Source organism: Sinocyclocheilus rhinocerous, unplaced genomic scaffold, assembly GCF_001515625.1.
Source record: "Sinocyclocheilus rhinocerous isolate Xijiao unplaced genomic scaffold, SAMN03320098_v1.1 scaffold35, whole genome shotgun sequence".
NCBI lineage: Eukaryota > Metazoa > Chordata > Actinopteri > Cypriniformes > Cyprinidae > Sinocyclocheilus > Sinocyclocheilus rhinocerous.
This window is the reverse complement of record NW_015661991.1, coordinates 1,211,553-1,231,008: the sequence shown is the minus strand read 5'-3', so window position 1 is coordinate 1,231,008 and position 19,456 is coordinate 1,211,553. Positions and strand designations below refer to the sequence as shown.

Genomic DNA, 19,456 nt, shown 5'->3' with positions numbered 1-19,456 from the left:
GCACACTCAAATTTGATTTTACTCATACATTAAATAATTTTTATCGTTTAAACAATTAGGTTTTACATTTTAGTGTGTTTCTATTTGGTGTGCATATGTTTACACTTTTAAAAAGAGTCAGTGTGTTTTACAGTTTTAATATAACTTTAAAAATGTTTTATTTAATAGCCATATGGGGGTGAGGGACTAGAAATAAAACGGCTGATGTATTACTTTTAATAATACTTATTTGTATGTGAGCGTCTGTTTATTGGAGTTATTTTTGCTCTTTATAGGACAGATGATGATGTTACTCATTGAAATGTGTGTCGGTTACTCTCATTAATTAGTTTCTGTTTTATCGCTTGTCATTTGTAACTTCTTTCTCCAATTATGAAATATCTCTGCTGCCTCCCTAACTGCCTTTTGTGTTTATGTATGTATCTCACATTAGCTACGGCTGAAGGCAATGCTCCAGTCTACTCTCAGTCTCACACTCACATGCACACATCATCACTAAAATAGACTGAATCAATATTAAATGCCCATGTTGGTTTACTTCTTAGACATGATGTGAGAGAACAAGGCCATTCTCATAGCCAACTGACCAATTCTTGATTGATGAGTATGTGAGAGATCCTTCATGTTGACATCAGCCAGTGATGCACAACAGTTCATGTGATGGGCTGATTTAGCGTTGCCCTTCATATTTACCTTATGCCCACAGCTGGATGCACACCGTCACATTAGATTTCCCATTAAAGACTTTGGAAACCTGTAACCTTTAACACACTTCTTATGCATCACTATGAGTGGAACATTTGTGCCCTAGGCAGCTTTAGCAGACATACTAAGACAAGTACCACATGCGCATGACAAATTAAGGTGAAATTAGGATAAAGCGATGAACTCTTTTCAGAGAACAAACTATGAAAAAAACAATACAAACTTTAAATTGTTTTGTTCTGATTCTGTTAGTTTCAAAGAAAAACCTTGGCATGAAAAGTCTTTCTTTCCATGTCATTGAGGTGTTTTTGTTCTCGTTGCATTTGTCAAGAAAAAAAATGGGTGAGCTTAATTTTTAAAAACAATGAAGTAACCTTCGGATGTCGAAATAACCCTTAATGATGAAACAACCCTCAGTTCCTGAATAGGTTTTATGATTCAAGCTCAAAGTTGAGCATAATTCTTTGAAATCAATGACTTTCAGAACTTTCAGCTGCTCAACAACTGTCAGCAGTATCAATAAACTTGACAGCGAGCCAGGTTACTTACTACGGTTCGACGCTTCTTGCCAGGATTTATGAATTATTCTGAGTCTTGCAAATTTTTAATCAAAAGTATGGGGACTTTAAAGACTGTCATGTCAGAAGAGTTACACTAAAATTGCATGACTGTCATGGTTTGCCTATTGTGTTGTAGCAAGAAGCGAGGAGATGCAGAGACGAGGGAGAATATTTGAAGAGTCTTTAATAAACCAAACCAGGGAAACACACACATCGGGCATCGGGCTGATGTATAAGACTGGACAAAGGACTCAGGAAAACACAGGGCTTAAATAGGGAACTAAACGAGGAACTCAATGAGAAACACCTGAAAACCATAGACAAGTGAGAAACTGGATAATGGGGAGCACATGGGGAAAAACTAGGACAAGGAGCACGTGGGGGAGGAAAACAAACACAAAACAGTCCATGGTCATGACATTGCCAGGGTTTTTTTGCCTGATTTTATCTTTGCCTACAGGTGTTCATTGTGTTTTAAAACAATAATATCATAGGACAAAAGTAAGAAGGCAGGAGGAATTGTTATCTTTAAAGGAAGAAATGGTGAGAAAACCACTATCAGTATTTCAATTAGACACTGAATTTAGCACTTATTTGATGAACTTTCATTCATAATAATAATAATAATAATAATAATAATAATTAATAATATGATTAATAATACCTGTATATAATCTTCAAATTATATTCCACATAAAATCTCAGCCAACAGCTTCTCAAAAAGTTTGGTGGTGGAGGTCATAGTGGAGGAATGACAACTCATATTTTGTTCTCTTTCTCGAGATCATGATACAATTTATGTCAATAAAGATAAGCAATCTATATTACTTGAGAGGTCAATCAGTCTATCACAGTGGAAATAAACACTACAACAGCCAGTCAGTGCATGTGCCTAATAAATCTGTATTTTCTGTCTCTGTGTGAATTAATGGCACATTTTCATCTGATACTCAAACTCAAACACACGTGTGATGCTCACAGTGCATTACACATGAACTGCATCTCCAGAGCTGCTCTGAGGGTCACTTTACAAGCTTTTCATCATTTCATTTGAGAAACACCACAGTCAAATACACACTGAATCCCAAAGATCTTTACAACAACCTGCTAAAATACTATTGTATGCTAGATTTGTACTTCTCTAAGTAATGATAATTTTAGTTTTAAGGAATATCATACAACCAATATCATACAACCAATGCTCTTAAGTTAGCCCTCAGGTCTAGAACGGCTTCATGTGGGAGGAATTTCACCTTCTCATCTACTCTACTAAAACATAAGAAAAAGCATTGCCCAAAGTTGCCTAAGTGAGCAAAATTCACATTCAGATCTGTCACTTTCAAGTAAATAATTTGATAGTGAATGTACTTTAATTTTAAGTTTATCAGCTGCATAGTAATCATTCTGTAAAACAAAACTTTGTTTAAAGGTTAAATAAATTGTTACATTAAAAGAAAATATATATATATAATTCCGACTGTTATTTCATATAGTTCACATAGTTCAAGGGCAAAAGATGTGTATGGAATGGATACAATATTTTTAAAAACTTATAAAGAGGCACTTATTCCTCCAATTTTAAAAATTATAAATTGGTCTATGAATGAAGGTTTCCGAGTGCTTGGAAAACTGCAGTTATTACACCTGTGTTTAAATCGGGAGATAATATGTCAATTAGTAATTATAGACCCATTAGTATTCTCCCCGCAGTTTCAAAAATTGCAGAAAAATGGATCTCCGAACAGATAATATTACATTTGAATAACACATCATTTTCATTGCATCCGATGCAGTTTGGTTTTCGAAAGTACCATTCAACAGAAACCGCAAATTGTCTTCTTTTGGAAAATATTAAAGCAAAATTAGATAAAGGTGGTGTGGTGGGAGCTGTTTTTCTGGATTTAAGGAAAGCATTTGACACAGTAAATCATGAGATTTTAATTAAAAAGTTGTTAAATTATAATTTCTCAACAAGAGTAATTAAATGGATAAAATCATATTTAACGGATAGACAACAGTGTGTTCGAGTAGATAATAAAATCTCACAATCACTTATTAATTCAGTTGGTGTACCTCAAGGATCAATATTAGGTCCTCTGTTATTCAGTTTGTATATTAATGATTTGCCTGATGTTTGTGCACCTGCTGTAAATTGCCAGATGTATGCTGATGATACAATTATATACTTGCATGCTAAAACTAAAAAACAAGCAGCAGATGAATTATCAGCAGAAATGGTTAAGATTACAAATTGGTTACAAAACTCGTGTTTACATCTTAATGTTAGCAAAACTGTATGTATGTTTTTTTCAAAGTCTGCAAATAGAGATCCCGATCCAGATGTCACAGTTGCAGGTAAAAGGTTATCAGTAGTTCAAGAGTATAAATATCTAGGTATAATACTTGATTCACAACTTACATTTAAAAAACAAGTTAAAATAGTTGGGAATAAAATGTAATTTAATTTGGCAAATTTTAGATATATTAGGAATAATTTAACCACTGAGGCCTCAAAGTTATACATTAATGCTATGATTTTTTCACATATGAATTACTGTCTCACCAGTTGGACACAGACAGGTGGGACTATTTTGCAATCAATAGAAAGACTCTATAAGCAGGCTTTGAAAATATTGGATAAAAGGTCTAATTCATATCATCATTGTGAAATTTTAACTAAATATGGGTTTTTAAGTTGGGAAAATAAGATTAAATTTGCAGATATTTTACTTGTGTTCAAAATTTTGCATGGTTTGGCTCCGCTCCCACTTAATAAATTTATCAGGAAAAATTTGAATTCTTTTACTAGAGCCACTACTAGAGGGGACTGTATAATACCACATAGAAGAAGTACTTTTGGGCAATCAGTATTTTCTTATAGAGCAGTACATACTTGGAATACTATACCCATAGAATTAAGAAATATTACATCTCTTGCTTCTTTTTCTGAATCGGTAAAAGGGTGGTTATTGGATAATCAAATATGTCTTCATAATTTGAAGTAGTGTTTTTTTTGTGTTTTATTTTAATAGTTTTTTTATTTATTGTATTCTGGTTTTTGTAATATGTTTGTTTCTGCTTTGTGTATTTGTGGATTATGGTTCTTACCATCAACCTGCCAGGGACTGCAGATGAAAATTAGCCTGAATGACTAAATCTGGCACATTTACATAGTAGACTTGTTTACTCATGTTAATTAATGTGTATTGTCCCTTTTAAATAAAATAAAAACAAACAAACAAAAAACAATATATGTTTTAATCAAAGTTTCAATTTACACAGCTCATTACATTTTAAAAGATTGACTCAATTGTTAAAGTTTTATTAATTAATTTAATTAGACACCGTTTTTAAAGATACATTTGTATTAAATCGTAAAACACAGAATCCAGAAAAAAATGGAAATCACAGAATTTTGGGGAAAATAAATTTCATAGATGGCTAACTCTGTCCAGTAGGGTTGCCATGATACCATAAATATATCTTACGATACTGTACTGGCTGAAGTATGATGATCCCATATGTTATTGTGTTAATTCATAATTCAAATCTACAAAATGAACCGAATTTTCATATTTACAGACCAGTTTTTCCTAAAACCGCCAGTAGGTGGCAGCAAGTCTTAATGAGTCACTGAATCATTTATTCAAACAATTAGTTCAAAACAGCTGATTTATTTCGTTAGAATGAAGCAATTTACTGTTTTTTAAGAATGTCTCAGTAAATCATTGATTCGCCTGCTTTGTTAAAAAAACAGATTCATTCGAAATTAAACAAACCACCACTACGTGTTGCTCAGAGAAGCGCTACAGTTCTGCTTTGTTTAGAACTATTTTCATTGGCGAAATATAGCGAAACCATCATTATTGACAATGTTGTGTCTAAAATGTCATTTAATATCAACGTTTTGTTTAATGAACTGCTGTATAAAATCAATTACATTTGCAATTGTGCTGATATTACGAAGAACTGCACTCTGCTCATGTCATACTGCTGAACTATCATGTTATAAATAAAAAACAAACTCATGCAGGAGCTTTATGCCCCCATATCTTAAAATGTCCAACTCTGACTGAAGGACAGTATATTAAAACACATAATTCAATGTTAAAATCACATTTAAAGGATTGATATTATTAATGAGAACCAAATGCAAATGCCGTTATGTTAATGAATGCATTGCATTCGTCATCGCAAATTGGTTCTATAAACTAACCATTACACCTGTTCCGGAAGTGGTCAGATGAGCAAAGGATGAACTGAAACAATACATTGTTATTTAAAAGATATTATGATGTTAAAAAGTATGTTTGAGCTGCTGATTTTCAAAATCATTTCAGTCCCTCTCTCCTGATAAACTGCAACGCAAACAAAGACATGCAATATCTCATTACAAAATGAAACACTCAGTACCATATAAGTCATGAATTCTACACAGCATTTACTACACAGGGCACAGCGGAAAGGCTGCTGCACTCAAAAAGACTCTCTAGTAATGTTTTTACAGACATGCCTGTTCAAATGAACTCTTTAAATTGTGTACTGCCGCATATACAGCATGACATACAGTAGTACCGTAGTAGTACATTTCTTATTGTCATTTATTTAATTTAAAGTACTAAACATTGCTACAACTAAATAAATTACAACTAAAATTTAAAACTTATAATAACGTTTAATAAAATCTATACAGACTTATCAAAAAATGAAAATAAATAAAATAACTCTAATTTAAAATATTAACAATAACTGTAGTAGTATCAATGATACTAAAATAACACTGGTTGGAGCGTCACAGTGTTTACACTCTTCTAGGAAGTCAACACTAGAAATGCCCTGATCCAGCTGTATCTGCAGCACGGACACTATTGACCTGTTAAACCGTAATGCTTGTAGCTGTATGTACTGCTGTTCTCGTAAACTTGGAGGCTGCCCAGTGCACATGATAAACCCTTCATAAAGAATCTGTTAGAGAATGTAAAACCTCTATCTGAAGACCTCCTGACCACAGCTGTGTGGGACTCCTTGAGCACCTTTCAAAGAGCGAGAAGGAGTCTGCGGTACTGAGACCAAATAAACCAGGGTCTTAAGGCCACAGGCGTTCTCTTCTGTGAAAAGCGGGCTAAAATGAATGCTGGCAGTGAAAAACTCAGCCACCCTATCTCAGTCCTGCAGTCCCATCCTCCCCGGCTTGAGATCAGTGTGGATGCTTCCCTCTAGCTCTTATCCTGCTCTCTCATGTCTAAGCCTGCAGTGCTGCTGTTCCCTCGCAGATACACCAGCTGTGACTCTATCAAGCCCCTTTCAGAGGGAAGATGAAAGATGAAGATGAATTTGATGTGCCTGATGTCTCTAAAGTTTTGAATGTTTTGACCCAAACTCTCCACCTTTCCCATGTTATTTTCTTTATGGGCCTCCAAAAATATTTCAAGATTATGATTGTGCGGTATTTCATCCCAAAATCTGAAGATTATTATTATCCTCATTACTTCCAAAACAACATCATTTTTAATTATCAGTGTAATGCAATTTTTACAATTATTTTTACTTTTTTTAATTTCAAAATATATCTATACTATAAATATAATTATATAAAAAATTGTGCATTAGAAAATGAATGCCGTTAATCATGTCTCTGATACATGTATTGGATAACATTCAAGCTTGAATTACCAGTCAATGCTTTTTTCGTGTTTCATTAGTAATCATAGGTATCCGTACGTAAAGTAGTAGCACACATACATTTTTGTATGATGACATGAATACTAAAATTTGCATAATTAGTGTACAGTGTCAACAGCGTCTAAAAAGCATATTACTAATTTACAACTTTAGAGATGTGCAAATGCAAAAAAAACCCTTTCAAGTTCATAGAATTGATGGAATTAATAGGCTGATTTAATTGAATTTATTTAATGACAAATATGTTCAACGTGATCACATTCATTCAAATCCAAAATCAAGTCTTGCATTAGTTAAACATTTAAAATTTGCCACCTGAAGCGTTACACCACAGGTTTGAGGTCAAAGGCGCCACATGCATTGGCTCTTGCATGTCTTTTGGCCAACTGTGAAATGCCAACTTTTGACACTGTGGCATTAAAATCTGACTACTTTGATGTACGAGATCTGGGGACAATTTTCAGCAATTTACAATTTTAATTTCACTTTAAAATCTGTAATTAAACTTGCTGCCACTGTACATTTATCTGTTTTTGTGTAGTTGAGATATGGTTAGGTTTAAGGTAGGCTTGAGGTTAAGGGCTCAAAAATATCTACATGATTGTTAAAACATGCCTAGAAATACATTTAGGCCCGGGTTTCACAAACGGGGCTTAGCTTAAAGGGATACTCCACCCCAAAATGAAAGTTTTGTCATTAATCACTTACCCCCATGTCGTTCCAAACCCGTAAAAGCTTCGTTCGTCTTCGGAACACAATTTAAGATATTTTGGATGAAAACCGGGAGGCTTGTGACTGTCCCATTGACTGCCAAGTAAATTACACTGTCAAGGTCCAGAAAAGTATGAAAGACATCGTCAGAATAGTCCATCTGCCATCAGTGGTTCAACCGTAACGTTATGAAGCGACGAAAATACTTTTTGTATATGAAGAAAACAAAAATAACGACTTTATTCAACAATTCGTCTCCTCTCTCTCTCCGCATCACCGTGGCGCCATTTTGGAGAATATCCACTGAAACCAAGCAGCGTACGCCCTTCTGTGTCAGCCGCGACACAAGGATACATTTTCTACGTGTATTTACGCTTTGATTTGAACGAAAACAGCGCATCCGTGCAGCGCGGCTGACACAGAATAGCGTACGCTGCTTGCGTTCTAGTGTATTATTTACTAAGGCATTTAAAGGCAGGGTAAGTGATTTGGTTCAAAAACATTTGTTAAGCTGGTTGAAAGTCTCTTCACATCCCAATAGCAATCACTAACTTAAGTGGTCTAAATGTGTTTATATTGCCTGTGGAAGGCGTAGGACCATAAAATGTTCGTCCAATCATATTCCTCGGTCCGAAGATTATGATAGGCTGTCCTACATGCCTGTCAATGGCTATTGCAGACCGAGCAAGAATGGAAGGGTTATTATTGTAATATTATGCACTTTGTACTGTAAAGTTTTCTCACTGGTGAATGAGACATGAGGTAATCTGACAGCGCTACAGCGTGTCGCTGGTTAGCCGCTGGTCTGCCTGTGCGCGGTCATGTGTTTTGGAGGAGGCGTGGCTTTGGAGAGTGATTATACTTTCAAAGCTAGCTTGCTATTGCTAGCCTCTCCAAAATCGCATACTCTACCTTTAAATTTAATATATTTTAAATGTACTAAATTGCAACGTTATCATTAAAAATTGTATTTAAATGAAGTACACTTTAACCATATTTCAAAATCAATATTAGAAGTAATTATAAAATTACACATAGGCTCGGTTTCACAAACGGTGCGTACAACTTCAACTTACTAGGCCTTAGTTAAATTAAGATATTTAAGCAACTTTTACAAAAAATGCCTTAGAAGAAAACATATTTTAAGATATGTCAGAGCAAGATATTTTCAGTTGAGACAGCTCAAACATGCATTTTAGTCTGGGACTAGCTTAAGCCTTGTCTGTGAAACCGGGGGTTAAAATATAAAGGATTTGTAAAGATTTCTTAAGATCTGTAAATAATTGTAACTTTTAAAGGATTAGTTCATCCAAAAATGAAAATTTGCTGAACATTTACTCATCCTTGGGCCATTCAAGATATAGATGAGTTTTTTTTCTTCATCAGAACAGATTTGGAGAAATTTAGCATTATATCAGTTGTTCAGCAATGGATCCTCTGCAGTGAATGGGTGCCATCAGAATAAGTGTCCAAACAGCTGGAAAAAAAAAGAATCCACAAGTAATCCACACCACTCTAGTGAAGCAAAAAGGCAGTGTGTTTGTAATAAATTCATCATTAAGATGTTTTTAACTATTGCTTCTGGCTGAAATACGAGTCCTCAGGTGTTGTTTTGACAACATTGTTGTCTGCATGAGAAACATTTAAAAAAAACGCAAAGTAAAAACTTTAGCATTATTTAGTACATTGTTGTTGTGTAAACATACCTTGAAACCAGTCCAAACCAGTTCTAAACAAATATGTTGGTGAAAAAACAGATTATATTCTGGTATTTTGGCCAGAAGCGATGGTTTGAAGTTAAAATGCCTTAATGAGATATTAGTTTCTTACAAACACACAGCTTTTTGCATCACAAGATATTAATTGATGGATTGGAGTTGTGTGGATTACTTGTGAATCATTGTGATGTTTTTATCAGCTGTTTGGACTCTCATTCTGACGGCACCCATTCGCTATAGAGGATCCATTGGTGAGCAAGTGACGTAATGCTAAATTTCTCCAAAGAAACAAACTCCTCTACATCTTGAATGTACTGAGGATGAGTACATTTTCAGCTAATTTTAATTTTTGGGTGAACTATTCCTTTAAGTGCTATAGTTCTGTTTCTATCCAAAGATACAAAATTTATGTGTATGTTATGTATGAAGAACTACATTTTCTTAGGAGATCAGGCTGTGATGCCAGATGAGATTTTTCTGAACATGAAGTGTGAAAGGTTACCCACATTGAAAGGGAGTTTTGTGGGAAGATGGATGAAGCCCTGACAGCTCCATCTATACAGGCACAGTTGTGGGATTCTGTAATGAAATATATATTTTCTTTCTCCTTTCTTCAGGGAGGCTCCATCCAGAATACAAAGTCAAAGCGATGCCTTGAACTCATGGAGAACAATGACAATGAGTTCGGATATCAGCTGACGCTCCAGAAATGCACTGGCCAGAACTGGACCATCACCAATATGTTGCCTGGTAGCACCTTATGATGGTACCATCGAGACTGAGGGAGGACTGCATTGACAAATGATGACAAGCTTAAGCACCTGGATGTCTCTATTTGACTTTGACATCATATGATAAATGTTAAACATTTTTCCTAGCTGCTGTACTTGTGCATACTGATAAGCCACATTTGGCAGATATTGCATTGTGTATTATAAGGTTCTACACTGTACTGAGATTTATTTTGTGCAAGGTATACTTGGTTTTGTCTTGACTTGAAGGTTGTACCGGCTCCAATGCACACATTGAAGCCATAATTGCTACTATGTAGCAAAGCTTTGACAACGTTCCTGCTGTATTTCTTTCTAGTGTCTCAGGTTTGTAGGTTGAGATTATTTTGAAATAACTCTGTACATTTTTGGGACATGCCAATATGTTGGAACTTATCTAGATACAATCAACTGTTTTATATCTACATGTAGTAAATATTCTCAGTATTTATAATTAATGGCAGTAAAAAACAAATGCGAAGACGGTTTGTGAGTTCTGCTGATCTTCATTTTTCTACACAGGACCTTGTACCATCATTCCTGTAAACAGAGAGAGCTGTAGTTGTTCTGACAGATTTGGTCATTCCTCGCCGTGTCAGTGGTTTGGTTGAACAGATGTGCTCTCTCTAGAGTACAACTCAGTGTTTGTTCCTTCAGATGCATGGCATGCACTTGTTGTGTTCACCAAAATATTCCATGGAGTTCACAATGAATTTTATAGCAGTGGTTTAAACTGGTGGATCGCAAGTCAAAAATAGGTTACAGGTCTGTTCAGGACATCAGAGGAAACACTGCTGAGTACAATAATTATAACAAAGCATATAGATACAATACCAAAATATGAGATGTGGGCCCAATCAAATTTGCTCTCACTTTAATTTGGACTATGGACTATTTCTACAACTTTTGCCTCAATGAACTAATAATTTGCTGCTTATTAATAATAAGGTAGTTGGTAATTTTAGGTATGGGGTAGGATTAAGGGATCTAAAACATGGTCATGCTGAATAAGGTATTAATATGTGCTGTATAAGTACTAATAAATAGCCAATACGCTAGTAATATACAGTACATGCTAATAAACAAGTTAATAGTGAGAATTGGTCCCTAAACTAAAGTGTTACCTCAAATTCTATAATATTTTGGTGCAAATGGAAAATCATTTCTGTTAAATGGACATCATTGGAAAACCATATGCACAAAAAAAAATCACGGGGGACAAGAAAGTAATGTGGCTCTGGCTGCATTAAAAACAGGTATAATCAAGATTTGTGCCATTCACAATGTGTTTTGTGTGGTGAATTGCTGGCTTTATTAATATTAGATATTTAAGTATTTCTTTTATTTAAAAGTGTTTCTCTTATTTAAAGTTAAATCAATATTATATTTATATTATATTACATTTATTACAATTGAATGTTTTAAACAAAAAGGTAGATGTCTGCACACTGAAATTATTTTTATTACAACCAAGAGCAGGATTTGTGCCTGATGAAGAGCTAAATTGAAACGTTGCGCTTTGTTGTAATACAATTTTCTGGTGCTTTAATTTGGTCCAAAATTCATATTTTTCTTAATTATTAAAACAATTATTTGAGCTATGATTTGAATCTCATTTTGCTGCGTCTTGTATATGAAAGCTAGCAGAATGAAAGCATGAAATCACAGTGAAACAGCAGCGCTCATGTTTGGTATGGTGTGCAAAAACGTGCAAGCAGTGCCTTTCATGTTCTAACAAACAGAACAGAGGAAGAACAGAGGTCTGTCTTTATAGATGGTCACACTACAGAGGGGGGGAAAAGAACTCTTCTAAAGTACCAAACTTAAACCTTATTTATCTGACCCATAAGTGAACCCAGTGGACTCAGATCTCTGTGGTCCACTTTAGTGTCTTAGTCCACTTCATCTGAATTATTTACAGTAACTATATTTGGAACTAAAAAAATTGAATATTATATCATTGCAATATAATACTGATAATAATAATAATATAGACATGTACATGAACATTGTGGTGCTTACCATGACTAACACCCTGTTTCTAAGGTGTTCCTCGGCAGTTGTAGTTAGTCTGGGAAGTTGCCACCCAGGTGAACACTGTACGCCTGATTGCTTAAAAACGTCGTATCAGTATTCCATTCAATGTATAACAAATGCTGCAGGACAAGGTAGATGCCATCATTTGTACTGAAGAAGAGGCAGCATGTGTGATGATAATAATAGTAATGCTTTGCATCAGAAGCATCATTCATAATAATGAATATAACACAGCAGTATTGTATTTTTGGTCACACTTTAGTATGGGGACCAATTCCTACTATTAACTACAAATGCCTCAATAAACTCCTAATCTGCTGCTTATTAATAGTTAGTAAGGTAGTTGTGAAGTTTAGGTATGGGATAGAGTTAAGGGATCTAAAATATGGCCAGGCAGAATAAGGCATTAACATGTGTTTTATAAATGCTAATAAACAGCCAACATGCTAGTAATATGCATGCTAAAAGCAACTAGTTAGTGAGAATTGGCCACTAAACTAATGAGTTACTGTATTTTCCTTCCTGATTTTCTATCTGAACACAGGAATTTAAGTTATTATTCATTGAAAATCTCACCTTCTGCTGTAGGTCTCGAATCTAATTAGCAGTTTTACATATTCAAAACTGGCACATCATGGCCAGTCACGATGAAACAACCAATGGCTTTGGCATCACTGATATCAAACCTGGCATGATGAGTTTTGATGCGTCACATTTGAATGTGAATGCAATCCCTTCTGGTGTTTTTGGAGCACCTGATCACTGTATGCTTTGTATGGAAAGGAGCGCCGGCTTAGACATTTTTCAAGGATAAAAGAAAGTTAAATGATTTAAAGTCACGTCAGAAACCATACAGAAATTTCATTTTTAGATGAATGATCCCTTTTAAAGACTCCATTGATACTGTTGTTCTATGCATGGTGGTAAACAGCTTTGCTGTTCACGTGTCAAAGATTTTATTCTCAAAAGATGTCCGGATCCTCCCTGTAGTGGCAGTTGTGTGCATCGATAGATGTTTTCTTTAAACTCTCTTCCCCTCTCTCTCTCTGGTGTGTATCAAGGGAAGAGACGAGTGGCACTTTCTGTTCTCAACTTGCCAGTCCTCATTAACATCTACAGTCCTGCTGGGCCAGAGGGATGTTTGCCATTAAATATACATGCACATCCACTTCTACCACCCTCACAATGCCACAAAAGTCTGGGAAATTTTTGCATTTGCAACGACCTTATGCATGTAGTTAAAATACAACTCAAAAGGTTTACAACTTAACAGTGCATAGAAAATCATAGACAAAACCACACACACGCTGCTTCAAGAACATCAGCTGATACCTATTCATGCACCCAAAGGCGGCCTGCCAAAAAGATTCTCTAAAAAATTGTGATCTTTACTTTCATTGTAAACGTAGGGCGGCAAAGCACAAGGTCAACACGTCTCTCTTATCTAATGGTTTAATAGGAGTCACTCAGATCAATATTCCATTCAGACGTTCAGCTGGCAGTGTCCTGGCTCGATGTGTCCTTCTCCCATCCAAACATGATCAAAGCCAAACCCTTTTTGGGTTTCAGAAAAGCGATGATGTTACATCAACCTACTCATGCAAAACCACTGTTGAGGAACTGATACTTATTGTAGCACTGCAGAACTACTTCTGAAATTCTATTATCATTACTCAAAGCATTGAACTCTATTGAGTGAAACATTGCTCTCAAAGCGCAAAGTTAAAGTGATTTCAGCTTTGACCCTGCTTGTTGATGACCTTTTTGAGGCAAAACCAATGATTAACATACAATTTATAGGATGTAGGATGGATCATCAAACTGGTGGTTGTCCAGACTGAAACCAGGATTTATTTATTATTACCTGAATTAATTTAATGTTATGACATTGAGAAAAAAAAAACGTTGTTTTATTCCAATTGAGTACCACTAAGAACTGAACTGAGGATGTCTTGAATTTTAACTGAATTTCAATCGATGTAGGCCTATAGCAAAATGCAAAAGAAAAAAATTGTTTCTATTTAAGAAAATAGAATTAAAATGATGTGAAACTCCATAAATCCATATACCTAATTTTTCACTGGAAAAGCAAGATATGTCAAGAAAATGTTTTAAAAAGATAGATAGATAGATAGATAGATAGATAGATAGAGGCATAGAGGCAGAGGCCCCCCCTCCGGACCGAAGGGGACGGTCGGACTTGAGTTTAGCGTGTATAATAGTCTTATTCATATAACTGCTATTACCTGAATTAATTTAATGTTATGACATTGAGAAAAAAAAAACGTTGTTTTATTCCAATTGAGTACCACTAAGAACTGAACTGAGGATGTCTTGAATTTTAACTGAATTTCAATCGATGTAGGCCTATAGCAAAATGCAAAAGAAAAAAATTGTTTCTATTTAAGAAAATAGAATTAAAATGATGTGAAACTCCATAAATCCATATACCTAATTTTTCACTGGAAAAGCAAGATATGTCAAGAAAATGTTTTAAAAAGATAGATAGATAGATAGATAGATAGATAGATAGATAGATAGAGGCCCGGCACCAGAGGCCCCCCCTTCGGACCGAAGGGGACGGTCGGACTTGAGTTTAGCGTGTATAATAGTCTTATTCATATAACTGCCTGCTGTTGCTTCTGATTGCTTTTAGATGGAAAAGCTGCCCATAATCCCTGGTCTAGGATCTGTTTTCTTCGTAATAATAGCATAACGAAATAGATTTGGCAAACAATCCAGTGTATCTGCCCTTCTGCTTTGGAAAGCGTCAAATGATTTTACAATGCATTTTCTCAGAGGTGAGCAATGTAGCCAATCACAGACATGTTTGTTGATTTCTAAAACGAAATGGCCAATCAGAGGTGTTTAGGTTGGAATCCATGCACTCACCGCTCCAGTCACCGTTTTTTGTCCAGTGCTGAGTTCTATCATGCTCGTAACTTCTTTCTAGCAAAGACATTACGAAAGTTTCATAGTGTAGTCACGTTCCTTGTTTTTTTGGAACTTTGTGAGATCGTGATGAATGAGTGACAGTTTTTAATAAATTTAAAGGGAGCACTCTTTGCATGCTGTAGGCCTATATCATAATATATTCAGAATTTAAATCAAACTTGTGTTTTTCATGCTTGACAAGCAGCCACGTACGACACAGAGATAGCTAACTACTACACTATATAGAAAAAGATAATAAGTTGAGAAGCACAGATGTGATTATGCAACCGAGCCTGGTCCAAACGCAGGATTTAGGTAGGAAACGGTTATTATTTGTATTGGCTGCCATCATGCCAAATCATGCACACCTGCTTGCTTTTCTGTTTAACTTAACAGTGTTTTTGTGAACATATATATGCTTTAATAACAAATAATTGTAACACTTTACAATAAGGTTCGATTAGTTAATGTTAGTTAATGTATTAAAGTGTATTAACGTGTTAGTTAACTATTGTAAAGTGTTACAATTTTTGACTCAGAAATGATATATATATATTTTTATTTAATTGCATTTCATTTTATTATTTTAGTTCTAAAATCAACTAATCAAGCCTGTAAAAGGATCCTTCTGCTGTGTTATATGCAACACTTTTCATGTGCAGGTCAAAACGGCATATGTTGACAAGTGTGTTTATGCCCTGACGTGAATCATACTCTCAGGAGATGAGTCTAGGAAAGATAAACCATATCTGTGAATTTTCTAGATGTAGAGTTTGTGTGTGCGCATTTGTGTGTGGGTCACGGTCTGTGGATATTATTAAGTATTTATATTTTGAGCTCATGGGAGGTCCAGAATACTTACATTTCTCAGAGGTTGTGTGGGTTTTGCTTGCAGGATTCATGTGCTGCTGGCTTCTCGTTTCTGCAGAGGGAAATGCAATAAACTGGATGAAGTGCTGTTGTTCCTCCCCCGCGAGTAGATGACAGTTTTTCTGCCCTTGCCCATATCTATTATTCAGGTATCTCTCTTTGGTGATGGGGCCAATGAAACTGTGTCCATAATCAAACACACATACCCACATACATAGCAGCTCTGTTCCTGATACAGCAGGAGTAAAAAAAAAAACCTGACGAGGTATTCCTGGCACTAAGTAAGTGCAATATGACAATGGGGAATAGGAGGGCTCAGGTTAGCATATGGAGAGAATCAAGGTATAATCTGAGCTGAGAATGGACATGGTTCCCAGTGGAGTCCAAAGCCGTAGGGGCAGAACAGAGGCTCTCTTTGTTTTCCATTCAGCAGGTATGTTACAGGTGCTGATGGGGGAAGGAGGGTGTTTTGTAGAGCAGTCAAATGCACCGGAGACTCAAGCCCTAAGCATGTAAAAATATGCTCGGCGGAATACATCGCAATTACTGCAGTGTTGATAGCTCATACACTATTATAAGTGTTATTTACAACTGTGAAGATCCAAAATTTAAACTATGAACTTAATCCTTGATGAGGAACTAAACATGAGTAATGAGCTTGACTAGACAAAAACCAGTGACATGGAAAAGCAAAGTAACATGGCAAGTATGAGGGCTTAAACTAGGGTTAGTTCACCCAAAACTGAAAATTCTGTCATCATTTACTCACCCTCATGTTGTTGCAAACCCGTAATGCTTTTGTTCAACTTCGTGAACACAAATGAAGAATTTTTTAATAAAATATGAGAGATTAGAGCCCTGCACGGGCCTCAAATCTAGGCCCTAGTCCGGCCCTTGTCCGACAGCTTATCAGAATTTTTAGGCTTGAGTGAGTCTGACTGGAGCCTGTGTCTTTTTTCTCTCTTTCTCTCTTCCCCATTACACTGTTGCAGCCATTAAAATAGTTCAGTTTTGTTTTTAATGGCAAAGTGGTTATATTTAATTTCGTTTCTTTATTAAGTTAATTTAGAAATATGTTTGGATAATTTTTTGTTTGTTAAATTTAACTTTTTTGTTTTTTTTTAAGTAACGAGCAAGCGGTCTGCAGCAGACAGTGAGTTGATCAGCCTATGTTTGATCAATTTAGCCTTCTCAAATCATCCCAACTTGCCTAAATAAAATCTATACATATAAAACACTTAAAGCATATCACAGTTTAAACGTTTAACCTAGACAAATGTGCGCTATTAGGCGCATATCCAATCGTTTGTGCACAGTGTGGAAGCTAAAACGCGCTTTGCAGGATATCACTTGCATTTTTTCTTAATAATAGTCACAGATTGGATGATTAAACAGGGAAAAAAAATTAAACCACAGAGAATGAGCATGCCGTGAAGGGTTTTTTGACAATTTTATGTGTAGCCTATGCATCTCAAACGCAGAGAGGCGTGAAAGAGGAATCAAAAAAATCAGAGGAAAGCTTTAAATTACTAGGCCTACTTTAAAATGAAATTATTCAAATCTGAAACAAAAACTCTTTCATTTTGTAATCCATAAAGATGCATTTTTCTCTAAGGGTGCATCCAATGAGGAGATGGCGAGTCAGGATCGTCAACTTCACCTATGCGAAACTGACTCAGAAAACACTAGTTTATTAATAAATAATTCAAATATACCCTTAATATCCCCCCCGTCACATTCATGGTAATTACTTTTGCCGGGGCTTTGTGGCAAGCTTTAGTCTATTGCGTGCTCTTGAACGTGGAACTCTTTCAGCAACTAAACACCGTCCGAGCTGCTCTTGACAGTGGCGGTAGCACGGTCTCGTGTTGTTTCACTAGCGCGCCAAATCTTTTTATCACAATAATTGATGGATGTCTAAAATATAAAAATAATGAGAAGCCTAAAACAGGCCCAATGTCGGGCCCGCGTCTGAGCTATGACGTGAAAATTGGCCCGAAGCTGGCCCTAGGGGCGTAAATAAGTCAGGGCCCGTCAGGCTCGGGCTGAAATGCAGGGGGGTTCTATGACAGATTTCTTTCCTTTCATTTAAAGTCCATTCACCTGATGCTTCAAAACATTCATAAAGTGTCAAATAAATCCAAATGAATCGAGCAGTTTTAATTCGTCTTCTGAAGAGACAAGGTTGCTTTATATAATGAACAGATTTAATTTAGGCCTTAATATAAACATTAATCAGCTAACAATGTTTACAGCATTCAGATTTGGAAAGCTCAAGCGCGCTCCAATGAGTTTCATTCTCACTTGTCATCCCAACGTGTTTGATCTTCTGCAAGAACCAATGAGGTTTGTTTTTGCGTGCCATGCAAGTATGAGTTTTTGTTTACATTCATTGTGTTTACAGCATTCAGATTTGGAAAGCTCAAGCGCGCTCCAATGAGTTTCATTCTCACTTGTCATCCCAACGTGTTTGATCTTCTGCAAGAACCAATGAGGTTTGTTTTTGCGTGCCATGCATATGAGTTTTTGTTTACATTCATTCATCAAAGTTTATATGTGAATAAAATCTCTGATGAAGAGATTTTAGGCTCTAAACATCACCAGTGGTGAGAACATAAATAAATATTTTTTCTACTTTTGGAGCTGTGATGTGCCAACTTCGATCTTCCTTTTTGCAACTTTGTGTGTTTGAGCACCCACATTGAGCTTTTGGCCTATTGAATGTGTGCTCTTTGGGTGTAATATATGTAAATAAAGACATTTGTGTTCAGAAGATGAATGAAACTCTTATGGGTTTGGAACGACATGTTTTCATGAGCTTGATCCATAATGTCTTTAATCAGTGTGAATGGGTGATCAGTAACCTTTTGTCTGCAGAAACTGTCATTTAACTATATTTTCATAATTGTCCAATATTACTTTATTTTATGCCTTTTTGGTTTTCGTAAAAGAGGGAATGTGCACGTTTCCATGATTACTTGGGTTTTGCATTAGTTTGATAGATATTCCAAAGATTTACTTATAAGAAAAGTGTTTTAGAGATGGATGGATGTATATGAGTTTTGATGAATGCTACATTGTCCATTGTCCTTTTCCTTAGTAATTCATGAGAATGTATAATATGCCTGGTTGTAACCACTGTGACCCTTTAATCTAGCTATCATTTTATTTGTTATGACTTGTTTTGCAGTGTTCAAGAAGTATTTTTATAAATATATCCCTGTGCCTTCATTTGCATTCCATTGTTGATTATGTAAAGCGAACTGTATAAATTATTGCCCTCGTGTTCTGCGGTACTTCAAAATACTAAATAATGGAGCTAGTGCTCTGGGCTTTAAATGTAAAGCATATGTACAGTGGGTACGGAAAGTATTCAGACCCCCTTAAAAAAGATGAATGCGGCCAAGTACAGGGATATCCTGGGCGAAAACCTTCTCCAGAGTGCTCAGGACCTCAGACTGGAACTAAG

At 35.7% G+C, this 19,456-nt stretch overlaps 1 protein-coding gene across 1 annotated transcript in view; it reads left to right on the top strand.

Moving 5' to 3' along the window:
* Window positions 1-10,675, top strand: part of LOC107727086 (polypeptide N-acetylgalactosaminyltransferase 18-like) — a 113,841-nt gene extending 103,166 nt beyond the window's left edge. Inside the window, exon 11 of the mRNA XM_016536848.1 lies at window positions 9,994-10,675. Within this exon, the coding sequence (XP_016392334.1) occupies window positions 9,994-10,140 (147 nt within the window). The 3' untranslated portion in view covers window positions 10,141-10,675. The remainder of the gene's footprint in view (window positions 1-9,993) is intronic.
* Window positions 10,676-19,456: the final 8,781 nt, after the last annotated feature.